The 13,303-nt window shown below is 40.0% G+C and overlaps 1 protein-coding gene across 3 annotated transcripts in view; it reads right to left on the bottom strand.

Moving 5' to 3' along the window:
- ADCY8 (adenylate cyclase 8) overlaps nt 1-13,303 on the bottom strand; it is a 229,144-nt gene that overhangs the window by 63,548 nt on the left and 152,293 nt on the right. For all 3 annotated transcript variants that reach the window (XM_020875262.2, XM_020875263.2, XM_020875264.2), the window contains one exon: nt 6,739-6,839. In XM_020875262.2, the coding sequence (XP_020730921.2) occupies nt 6,739-6,839 (101 nt within the window). The remainder of the gene's footprint in view (nt 1-6,738; nt 6,840-13,303) is intronic.

Raw genomic sequence — 13,303 nt, 5'->3', positions numbered from 1 at the left:
CGCTCAGTAGGGTCAGACTCTCTGCGGCCCCGTGGACTGTAGCCCACCAGGCTCCTCTGTCCATTGAATTTTCCAGGCAAGAACACAAGTGGGTTGCCATTTCCTACTCCAGGGCATCTTTCCGACCCAGGGATTGATTGAATGTGTCTCTTGAGTCTCCTGCATTGGCAGGCGAATTTTTTACCACTAGTGCCATGTGGGATGCCCCAACGGCACATACTCTAGTGAGCTTAACAAATAACATGCTAATGTCTCCAACTCTAAGCCTTTACCATATGGATCATTCTAGCCTTTTCTCCTTGTCTGTAACCTTCTGGACCAACGTTGAGAAACCTGACTCCCACAATCATCCATCCATTAGCTTACAGTGCCAAATAAACTGTGGCTCAAGTTGTTCACACATATGTCCATGAGAATCACCTTTATCAGCTAAAGTACAGTGCTATGGCACAGTTCTTTTTATGCTTAGTTCTAGAGCCCATGAATCCCCAAAACTACTTAGGAAATCCCCTAAGCTACTTAAGAAAACCCCATCTTTTCTCCCCACCCCCTTCAGTAAGGTTGTTTCACACTTTTATTAGAGGTATAATCTTTTATCATAGTCTTATTTCATCATGGGGTCCCCTGAACTCCTAAATAATTTTTAAAAAGTTGTATACATTAAGGTCGTTCTTTGGGCTGTAAAGTTTATGGGATTTGACAAATGCATAGTGTCATATATACACCATTACAGCATATTAGTGAATAGTGTCACCACCCTAAAAACATCTCCTGGGCTTCACCTATGCAATAATGCTCTTATCCTCCGTTCCTTCGCATGTTGTCTGATTTTAAATGAGCATTTTATATGATTTCACTTTGTTTCCTTTCTTAGTGTATCAATTTTATTTGTTTATTTATTTATTTATTTTTTAGTATCTGGTCTGGAGTTTACAATTGTTTACCTTCAAATTGGACTTCCCTGGTGGCTCAGTGGTAAAGAAGCTGCCTGGAGATTCAGGCAGGTTTGATCCCTGGGTTGGGAAGATTCCCTGGGAAAGGAAATGACAACCCACTCCAGCATTCTCACCTGGGAAATCCCATGGACAGAGGAGCCTCGTGGGCTACAGTCCATGGGGTCACAAAGAGTTGGACAGGACTTAGTGACTAAACACCACCACCAGCAACAACCTTCAAACTGCACTGCAGCGCTTCATGTGTAACGCTGGTACCTTAAGGCATCCCCAGTTCCTCCCTCACAGGCCTTATCCTGCTGCTGTTGTTCATCTCACTCATCTATGTTTATCACCACTAAATACATCGTTAATATTGTCACTTTAAACAGTTATCTTTTAGATCAATTAAGAATAAGAAAAAAATTTTAACTTCATCTTTTCTGAGGCTCTTCCTTTCTCTGTGTAGATCAAATTTCTGACCTACATCATTTTCCTTTTGTTTGAAAAACTTTCCTTTTTACTTTTAAAAAAAGCTTTAAAAAATATTTCTTGCAGGGAAGGTCATATAGAAATGCACTTTTTATTTGTCTGATAAAATCTTTAGTTCTCTTTCGCTTTTGAAACGTATAGAATTCTAGGTGGGTGACTTTTTCCTTCAACACTTTAAGCATTTCATTTTTCATTCTCTTCATGCTTGCATGGTTTCAGACAAGAAGTATGGTGTATTTCTTCCTGTTCCTCCATAGGTAGGTAGTAACTCCTCTACCCTCACCACTCCAGTCTTCTGTGAAGATTTTTTCTTTGTCTTTGGTTTTTTGCAATTTAAATATGACATACTTAAGTGTGCTACTTATTTATCTGGTTATTTATTTATTGTGTTTATCCTGTCTAGTGTTCTTGAGGTTCCTGGTTCTGTGATTTGGTATCTGTCGTTAAGAAAATCTTCAGCCATTATTGCTTCAAAGATTTTTCCTGCTCAGATCTCCTTTCATCTCTTTCTGGTATTCTGATGATGCATAAGTTACACTTTTTGGAATTGTCCCAAAGTTCTTGGATGCTTTGATCTTTATTATTTTTTTCATTTCATTTTTCTCTTTGCTTTGCAATTTGGGGAGTTTCTGCTGACTTATATTCAAACTCACTGATTCTTTCCTTGGCCTTGTTGATCTATTGATGAGACCATCAGAGACATTCATTATTTCTGTTATGGTGTTTTTGAGTTCTAGTGTGTTTCTTTTGGACTTTTTCTTAGAACTTTCATCGTTTCTTGAACCATGTCTACTTTTCCCAGTTGAACCCTTGGTATGTAGTAATAGCTATTTCAAGTTCTCATGTTGATAATTTCAACAAACTCTGTCATACCTGAGCCTGGTTCTGATAATTGCTTTGTCTCTTCTTCCTTTTTGGTATGCCTTGTAATTTTCTGTTGAAAACTGGTCATATCATATCAGGTTATAGAAACTGAGGTGAACAGACCTTCACTCTGAGGATTCAATAATGTATTAATCAGGCTAAGGGGTGGGCTATGCTGAGTACTGTATCTATAGGTACCAGTGGCTCCAGATTCTTCTTGTTTCCTTGTGTTTGGCTCTTCTCTTGAACTGAGCTCCCCTAAGTATTCACTGGGCTTCCCTGGGGCTCAGACGGTAAAGAATTTGCCTGCAGTGCAGGAGGCCCGGGCTTGATATCTGGATTGGCAAGAGCCCCTGAGGAAGGTAATGGCAACCTGTCAAGAAGCGTTTAACAGGAGGCTTCCTGTGTGCTGTTTTGGATCTGTCAGGAATCCCCTGTTCCTTATTAATCCCTGAGTATTCAGGAATTAAGAGGCAAGCCCTTCCCCGGGGCTGAGGAATCCAGGCATCTCCTTTGTTAGTTTTTCAATACGGTGATAAGTACCCTCTTCCTTCTTATGAACCTTACGGTAAAAAGTGATCGTTTACAACCCTCTCTCTTTAATATGAATCGCCTTATGTTTTGTAAGTCTGGAATTTTAATCTTTATCTTTGCTGAGAATAACTACCTTGTAAGACAGTATATATGCCCACACCATGTTGATTAAAACACTTTTCCTCCATCAGAGCTTGGGTCCCCGTGTCTTTCTTTCTTTCTTTCTTCCTCTTTCTCTCTCTCTCTCTCTATTTCTGGCTGATTCCCTGGAGTGTGAAAGCCGGCTTCGTAACCCAGGGAATATTAGCCTCTTTCCTTCTTTCACTCTCTCATCATTGACTCTGGACCACCAGGTTCCGGTCCAATAAAAGACCAACAGCAACCCACTCCAGTATTCTTGCCTGGAGAATCCCACTTATCAGAAAGAGCCTGGGTCTTGCAGTTCTTTCAGTCATATCCTCGAATAATATATTGGATTCTTGATGGTGATAAGGTATGGGGGATAGGGCTCTGCCAATCCTTTAAATCTCCTTTTTTATTTTAAAAATATTCTTCCTTTCCACCTTCTATTTCTCTTAAGGCATTATGTGCTGCATTTATGTGGCTTGCGTTTCCTCATATTAAATGTTCATTCCTGAAATGTACCTTTCTTTTATTTCCTTTTTGAGCACTCATCCCAAATTTCTAAGTTGTTTCTAATTCCGATTTAGGTTGTCATAGGCTGCTTTGAATCACATTAGGGGTTTCAGCTGGTAGGTTAAAATTTTGGTATCTGTTGTAGGCATGTCTTTTGGAGTGTCACTGCCAATAAGGATATCAATCTATTTTTACTTTATTATTGAAGTATAGCTGATTTACAACATTGTCTTAATTATTGCTATAGAGCAAAGTGCTAATCTTTTTCTTATAATAGCTTCGTATGAGATTGCCACCAATATATTCGGTTGCTAATTTTTGTGTAATTAGCAAAATTTGTGCAGAACAAAAATTAGCAATAAAATTTATTGGTGGCAATCCCATACGAAGCTATTACAAGAAAAAAGAAAATTTATAAAGAAGTATGGGTTGGAATAGTTTTTTTTTTTTTTTTTTTTAAAAACTCCATAGAGTTTTCTTGTCTTTAAAAAAAGATTTATTTTATTTTGGCTGTGCCGGGTCTTTCCTGCTGCATGCAGCTTTCCTCTGATTGCAGTGAGCAGGGTCTATTGTTTTCATTGCAGCGGCTTCTCTTGTAGAGGCTCACAGGCTTCGGGTGCATGAGCTTCAGTTGTTGCAACATGCAGGGCTCAGTGGTTGTGGCTCGTGGGTTCTAGAGTATAGGCTCAGTAGTTGTGGCGCACAGGTTTAGTTGCTCCATTATGTGGGATCTTCCTGGACTAGGGATCACACCTGTGTCCCTTGCATTGCAAGGTGGATTCCTAACCACTGTGCCACCGGGGAAGCCCCCACAGAGCGTCCTTTAATGCTTTCATATAGCATTCAAACTTGATGGCTAGATTCCTTTTCTATTTTTACTTGGACCATCCCTTTTCTTCTTCACTATAACCCTTACTGTGAGTAATTTTGATCCTATTCACACAGGGCCCTGTCCTGGGAGGGAGATTTGGTTGATCAGTGTTAGGAGCTCACAGGGTCTGATGATTGTAGCTCTTTGAACCTTAACTATAAATCTTCATGCTCACCTGATGTTGGATTGGGCAAACCCTTTCCCATTTTGAATTGCTTTTGTGCTTTGGTCCAAGGCACTTTCCGGTGGATATCTGTTGGCAATACTGGGACTCTTCTCTTCCTGGATCTGACAGATATCTGCTTGTTTCTTTCCAATTCCTTCCACAGATACTGATATCACACCAGTCTTGGGGGTCTTGGGAGACTGTCATTCCCATTTTGAAATTTATGCGTTTATCACATTAATTCTGTTTGTTGCAAATACAGTCCTTGAGGTTTTTGGTTTTGCTATCTAGTTGCTCAGATATGTGGGAATTCTGAGAAATTCAGAAACATATAATTTCAGAGGTGTACCACCATTTTCCTGGAATCCCCTTTCTCCTTTGTTGTTGTTCAATCGCTAAGTCATGTCCGACTCTTTGTGACCCCATGGACTGCAGCACACCAGGCTCCTCTGCCCTCTACTATCTCCTGGAATTTGCTCAAATTCATATCCATTGAGTCAGTGATGCCATCTAACCATCTCATCCTCCACTGCCCCCCTTCCCTTTTGCCTTCAATCTTTCCCAGCATCAGGGTCTTTTCCAATGAGTTGACTCTTCACATCAAGTGGTCAAAGATGATTCAGCTTCAGCATCAGTCATTCCAATGAATATTCAGGGTTTATTTCCTTGAGGACTGACTGGTTTGATTCTTTCTCCTTATATCCTTGCTAATCAGGAAAAGGTCAAACATTGCCATGTCCTCGAGTTGAACATCTTTCTCTCACAGAATTGTGCTATCACTTTCCTCAAAAACCTTCAGGGTCTCCTTCTTGCTCCCAGATTCAGTTATAAAATTCCTTAACATAGCATGCTGACATTGAACTCCTGCTGGCTACCTCCCTATCCAGCCATGGCCCCCACCAAATCCTTGTACAAATGTTTTACAAATGCTCTAGAGTCTTCCACTTACTCACTGTGTTACAGACATGAGGTTTTTCATATCCCTGGGCTTTTTCCTGCACTGTTTTCTAAACTGGGAACACCCTTCCACTCTTTTTCCCTCATCCTGCTCAGCTCAAAACATCAACCCTTCTGCCAACTTTCTTTAAATCACCTAGGCAGGATGAATCATTGATTTTGGCACAAAGCAGTTAAGTAATTAAAAGCACAGACTGTCTCTGTTAATCCAGCTCCATCACTATATGGATGGGGATTAGAATGCTGCCTCACTTATTGGTTATTTTTGAGGCTTTATTGAGACAATCTGTGTGAAGGGTTTAGCACATAATAGATGCTCAGTAACTGAAAGCCATTATTAACGTCTCTCTCTTTCACTAAATTACGTCTTAGGAGATGCAGACTTCCTCCTGCAAAATGATACCATCCGGAGGGGCCGGCAAGTTGCATTGCCTGTATTAGACATTCAACTAATATTTGTTGATGTTATTTTTAACCATGCAACAGGGGGAAATACCTGGCAAGTTTAGGGGGAAGGGAATTTATCTGAAAAAAGAGGCAAGTGTTACCTTCCCTTACAGGAAATAGCAAAAAACATGGCCATTGGATGAATCTAGAACTAAATTCAAATGCTGACTCTTGCACCTGTAACCTGTATGATGCAAATCTGTGTCTAATAGAGTGTTAAGATCTCCAGGCTGTGGAATCTGGTTTGAATCTAGGCTGTAACATTTTTTAACTGTGAGATGTTAGGCAACTCTATTCACTACCCTGAGCCTCAGTTTTCTCCTTTTTAAGTGGGGATAATAATAGTACCTACCCCATAGGGTTGTCATGAGAATTAACTGTGTTGGTATATGTAAAGAATTTGGATCAGGGAATGGCCACATATATTTGATTGTAGTATTATGAAAGTGCCAATTTTGCTGACCCTGAAAGCTAGGATATTCTATCTATGAACAATAAAGACGCAGTTAACAAAGGGACCCACTGATGGTGATGGAGGGATTTATACTTACTTTCTGCATTCATGGGTGCCATGTCAAATACGAGGGAACCCTATGTTGATTTTTGTTGTTGTTTCTATTGAGATTGAGAAAAAGCTCTTGCCTTGGGAGAGTAATGAGGTTATTATGCAGAGTTATACGACCAAAACAGACCCTGCTATCATCAAATATTTGGCTATGAATCCGAGATCCTGTTATTTCAAATTCCGATCCCTTGAAAAGGTCAGTGGCTGGCTCCAGGTGAGGGCCCATCAGCTCTCAGAGACATTTCATCTGATAACTCAGTCCTTTTATATTTACCTTGAAGAAGGAAGCAAGCTTTGTATTGCCGTGATAAATAGAAGAACGATAAATGCACAGACCAAGTTTGATTTGAATACTTCATCCCTCATTTGAGAATACTGTAATTAAAAAAAAAGGGAGAATGAATTACATTGCAGCAGCATTGGTCTCTTGGAAAAGTTAAGTTTTTACCAGTGTTTGGAGTCAGGGGGAAACATCAAGAAAAGATAAGGCATATATATGCATATGTATATATATTTGACATTAAGAGGCATCCATATGTTAATAAATCTTTGCAGGCATTACCTCCATCCCTCCCACCAGCCTTCCAGTGAGAGCCCAGGGGTGAATATGATTTCCTTTATAGCAAAAGGGAATGGGAGAGGGACTTTGCATGAGTTTATAAATCAGTTCTCCTCCTTCCTCTGAACTCACATGATCTGAACAAAACAGAAGAGCACACATCCATATACGTAGCAAATCAAATTCACATGTACTTTCTTCATGAGTAAACGTTAAGTCATTTAAGGATCTTGCTCTTGGGGACACAAGGAAATTTTTGACCATAGGGTCCTTCTGCCTCCCTTTTTCATGAAAACTATTGAAAAATAAATTCATGGAAAAAAAAAAAAAAAAAAAAAAAAAAAAAAAAAAGAAAAATAAATTCATGGAGTCTTAGAATAGAAAATGGCCAAGAAAATCTCCAGCAAGGGCAGTCCTTTCATTTTGTACAAGAGAAACCAAGACTGATGGACCAATATGATTGATTGCCCTTCTGTTGTCTGCTCGAGGTGGCCCTGGGGAATGGTGCTAACTTTATTTTGATTATCCAGAGTACTCAGTAATTTCATTGTCCACCCTTAAAAGCTTCTGGAAGGTCAGCACTGAACGTGTATATACTTGTCTTAGTCCCGCCTAGTTTTCTGAACTGTCTTTGAGTCACTAAACTGAGGAATAATCCAATTCCTTCAGAAGGAAGAAAGGATTTTTTAAAACTGAAAAAGATCTTAAAGTTAGCCTACAACCAAGTCCCTCCTTTTGTCTTAATGCCAGAGAGGTCTAGGAACTCACCATAGCTCACATAGCACACAACATTTTGAGGAGTGGGAACAGAAAGCTAAGTCTGACTGCAATGTCTTTGATTCCCAATTTGAATTTCACCATGATTTTATGAAGGAAGCTAGTAAATAGAGTCCTCATGTTCTATGTCCCTAATACCAGGAGAAAACTTGCTTGGGTCAACGAAATAATAAAATCAGTCCAACTTGTTGTTGGGAGTCCAATCCCTGGTAACATGATTTTTATTCTCTTGCCTACTCCTTGGTGTGGTCTGGGTTTTAGACTGAACTTGCTGCTCAGTGTCATGGCTGTGATTTGGAGAGTGGAAATGACCTGCAGTTAGTGAACTCCATGGTGCAGGCACCAGTGCAGCTCAGAAACTGCACATTCATTGCTGTCAGAGGGCAATGTTTTTTCTACTCACTGGTGCTGAGTCCTCTGCCTGTTTGCTGACAACCTGCTCCATACCTAGAGGTGAATGTGTCCCTGAAAAATCACGAAGCATCTCCACTCTTGATAAGATGATAGAAAATTCATGTTACTGACAGTTTTCCAGAGCACTGCTTAAGAAAGGGCACCATCAGAGAGACCCACACACACCTGCTTCAAAATAAGCATTAGTCACAAAGCAGTTAATTCAAAGAATAATAAATGTCTGAATTCTTTCTAACAACCAATTGCACAAGACCTAATTATTCTTTGTTGACTGATTTCAAACCAACTTGATTACATAGATTTGATAATGAGATTTTAAGAACAATGATAATAATTTTTCTTGTGTATAATCCCCCATAATGGCAGAAAGCAGAGGAACTAAAGAGACTCTTGATGAAGTTGAAAGAGGTGAGTGAAAAAGCTGGCTTAAAACTCAACATTCAAAAAGTTAAGATCATGGCATCTGGTCCCATCACTTCATGGCAAACAGGTGGGAAAAAAATGGAAACAGTGACAAAATTTATCTTCTTGGGCTCCAAAATCACTGTGGACAATGACTGGAGCCATTAAATTAAGACTCTTGCTCCTTGGAAGAAAAGCTATGGCAAACCTAAACAGCATATTAAAAAGCAGAGACATCACTTTGCTGACAAAGGTCCATATAGTCAAAGCTATGGTTTTTCCAGTAGTCATGTACAGTTGAGAGAGTTGGGCCATAAAGAATTGATGCTTTCAAACTAGTGCTAAAGAAGACTCCTGAGAGTTCCTTGGACTGCAAGGAAATCAAACCAGTCAATCTTAAAGGAAACCAACCCTTGACTATTCATTGGAAGGACTGATGCTGAAGCTGGAGCTCCAAAACTTTGGCTACCTGATGTGAAGAGCTGACTCACTGAAAAAGACCCTGATGCTGGGAAGATCGGGGGCAGGAAGAGAAGAGGGCAGCAGAGGATGAGATGGTTGGATGGCATCACTGACTCAATGAACATGAGTTTGAGCAAGCTCATTTTCTTCAAATGGCAAGTTGGTTGATGATAAAGTAGGAGGACTTACTTGGCCCCCAGAGCCTCCACCCTGTCAGTGTTTCACAGTGAACAAAGCCAATTCCTTTTAACCTCAGTTTTCTTATCTGTCAAATGGGGAAATGAATACAATTCATAGGTTTTGCAAAGCTGTTCCATTTTACTGTATTTTGTTATGCTAGAATTTAATAATAACTGCTATCATTTTCATGTTTGAACTCCAGTGCTTAGCACAGGTCACAGAAAGGAAGAAACTTATAAGATTTGTGAAGATGATACCAATTAAATATAAAATATTGGTTTCATAATGGAGTGCATTGTTACTTTGGAAATGCAAAGGAGACAGAACTGTGGAAGGAACATCCCTAATTGGCTTAGAATGAGAGGGTGCTGAGACTGAGTGGTGATTCATTTCACTTCCTCTTGACTTGTGAAGATCTGAACGCTCTGGTTCACAGCTATATTAAGTTACACGTATTCTCCTTCCTGCCATAGTTAGACTCTTTATCTTGCCTCTTCTCTGTCCTCACTTGGCCCCATTTACTCTTTTATGTCTTTGTGGTGAGCATGGCATAATTTAGAGCTTGACTACCAGGATTTGAATCCAAGCTTCAACACTTAGGAGCAACGTAACCTTGGACAAATTTACCAAGTTTTCCATGTCACAGTTTCCTCACCCAGAAAAAGGGGACAGTAATAAAAGCTATCTTGTGTGGGTTGCTGGGAGGTTGAAATGAGTCGATATACATAAAGTGCTTATAGTCGTGGATATAGCATATGGTAACCTTATATAATTATTTACTATAATCAATGAAGTATACATATTTTATTGCTATACAGTAAGTCCCCTACATATAAATGAGTTCCTTTCCAAGAGCATGTAAATCCAGTTTGCTCGTGAGTCCAACAAAGTTAATCTAGGTAAGCAACATAATCGCTATATGGTATTATACTGTAATAAGCTTATAGTACTTTTCACAAAAATAGCATGTAAAAAGCAAACAAACACAGAAAATAAAGAATACATTTTCAATCTTCAGTACCCTGAAAAGTACAACAGCTGGCATACAGGGGCTGGCATCGAGTGAACGGACAAGAAGAGTTACTGATGGAGGAGAGAAAGGAGGTGGGAGATGGCAGAGCTGAAGGGTCGTCAGCAGTAGGAGGCAGAGGGCAAGCTGCAAGTTCACTCCCACCTGACACTGAAGAACACATGTTTGCATCTTTGAAAGTTCTCAGCATAAACACTCGTATGTAAGGGACTTACTGTGTTTGTTACATTTTCCAGCAAATGTTGCTTTCTAGAATACTGTCTTTCATTTTTCTGTACAAAACTGTACCTTGCACTCAGTAGGGTGCCCCAAGATGTTGCTGACTGATGGGTCCATCATGTTAGAAAGGGTTCTTCTAATGGGAATTACAATCTCCTATGTGATCTTTTGTCTTAGGAAAAGACTTTGTCCTTATTCCTTCCTTTGCCTCCTAAAAGATCCTTCACCAAACGGGTAGAATTGTCCCTTCTCCGTGGACCTTTGGAAAAAGTGTCCTTGGAAATGACCACTGGGCCCTTATAATTCACCGAGTCCTTGATCTATAAGAGGACTTGCCCATTGCATACATTAAAAATGAGGAACTTGAGAATCAGAGATGGGAAAGAACAGGTCAAAGTCAATCAAGTGGTTGGTGGCAAAGTTCAGACAATAAGACACATTTCCTGGCTCCTAGTGGAGTTTTTGCTCCACTACACCATTGTCTTTGGACAGGAAATGGCCTGAAGACAGTAATTGAGCTAACTGTGGATGAGATTAATGCCCATTAAAAAGGCCACAATACTTGGAACAAATTACAAATGCTTCCTTTGAGAGCTTAGATCAGAATTCTGATTATAGGTAGCCCTTTGTATCCAGGGGTTCCACAGCAGCAGATTCAAACAACCACAAATCAAAAATATTCGTGAAAAAAAAAATTTCAGAAAGTTTCCCAAAGCAAAACTTGAATTTGCTACTCACTGGCAATTATTTACATAGTATTTACACTGCATCTGCAACTATTAACATAGCATTGAATTGTACGTAATTAGAGATGAGTTGAAGTATATGAGAGGATGCGTGTAGATTATGTGCAAATACTACGTCATTGTATGATCTTGGTATCTATGGTCCTGGAATCAATGCCCTGCTGATAGAAAGGGACAACTACTATTACTTTTCAATGTGTAGGGCTTTGGTTGATTCAGGAAAGGGTCAGTTCAGAAAAGAGCCAAAATCTAGTATAACAAATTGAATGATGATGAGTAGGCAATAGGCTATGTGCTTCTTGTGGATGATCTCATTTAATTATCATATCAACATTTTTAAGAAGATTGTATTTATCATATCCCCATTTTGCAGATAATGAACCTAAAAATTAGAATTATTGAGTAACACAAGCATGACCTCACAGATTGTAAAGAGGGACTCTAGACTGTTTGACCCCAAAGTTCAAGGTCCCATCGGCCATATTATGTCGGGAAAGAAAGAAAGTGAAGTCGCTCAGTCGTGTCTGACTGAGTCAATGGCGACCCCATTGACTGTAGCCCACCAGGCTCCTCCATCTACGGGATTTTCTAGGCAAGAGTACTGAAGTGGGTTGCCATTTCCTTCTCCAGGGGATCTTCCCGACGCAGGGATCAAACCTGGGTCTCCCGCATTGCGGGCAGACACTTTACCGTCTGAGCCACCAGGGAAGTCCACATTATGTCAGGGAAGTGTGTAATTTCCTCGGTTCTGTCTCATCACAACAAAAATCTGAAGCGATGGACCAGCATCACAGCCCTTGGACAGACCATGTCAAAATCACAGCTCTTGGACAGACCATGTCACAGCTCTCAGGCAGATCAGAGTTACAGCTCCATGTTACAGCTCAGTTTTATTTAGAAAATACAGGAAAATACATCCTTGAGGCGTGAGGGCATGCCAACCCAAAAGACATGAAGAGAAGAGAGAGCAAGCGAGAGAGAGAGAGAGAGAGAGAGAGAGAGAGAGAGCGTGAGAGAGAGACCCCTGGCCCCTTGGCTCCTCTTTTTATACATTTTTTTCTCCTCCCCTGGGTCTGCCCTATGTAAATCAGGCTAGCCAGGAATGCTGTTTGTTCTACCTGAGGTCCCCACTCCAGTCCTCAGACCATCCTTTGTTCTATTTCCGGGGGCTTTTCCCTTCCTTGTCTTTTAGCCACCACCATTCTGGACTCCTTTTTCCTATTCTAACTACCTAACATTTATCTGCTGAGACTTTGCTGTTTTTTAGATAAAAATCATCTTCACAAGGCGAACAATCATATTTCAGTGATGTGGTTTACAATACAAAGAAAGAAAACTTGTTAAAAATTTGAGTCTATGTAAATCTTCATTAGAATGAAAGTGAAGCATGATCTGGGCAAAGAATGGACCTTAAAACACTTCATGAATCAGTCTAATACATTGGCACTGATTCATTTTCATGATTAATTTATGGATCCTCATCACAAAGCAAAGCAAAATAAAGAACCCTTTTCCTAAGGCCTAAATAGGTGAATGAATAACAGGGAAGAAAATAAAAGATACAGTGGATTTTATTAAATGCAACAGAATAAGAGGGACCACCAACTTTCAAATAGTTAAAAAAATGTTTTAAAAATGAAAATTTCCTACTTGATTTGATTAGGGTGGAACTTGGGTTCCCTTCCAAGGACGTAGAGCAGGAAGAACTTGTGTTCCATTTTGTTCATTGTCTGTGGATGTTGGCCCTGCATTCTCTTGAAAGACATGTTCGTAAATGAACTCAGAGCCATCAGGACCTATGACTTCTTAGATGTTTCATAAGGAAGCTTGGAACTGAAGTGTGTTCATACAAGGAAAAGCCCGTTCTATATTCTTCTTCTACAGAGATGTGACTAGGGAAGTTAGCTTGCAGAGGTGATGGACAGAGTTTCTAGTTTCTTATGTTTCTTTGCCTGAGATAGGCCTGGGAAATCATCCTAGGTGGGTCAGAGGGAAATCACCCCACTCTGCTAGATTCTCTAACTTCTTGTTGTAGCTGCTGCTCCATTGC

This window comes from Odocoileus virginianus, chromosome 15 (assembly GCF_023699985.2).
Source record: "Odocoileus virginianus isolate 20LAN1187 ecotype Illinois chromosome 15, Ovbor_1.2, whole genome shotgun sequence".
Lineage (NCBI taxonomy): Eukaryota > Metazoa > Chordata > Mammalia > Artiodactyla > Cervidae > Odocoileus > Odocoileus virginianus.
Note: the sequence above shows the minus strand (reverse complement) of the source record. Positions and strands in the feature narration are given on the sequence as shown.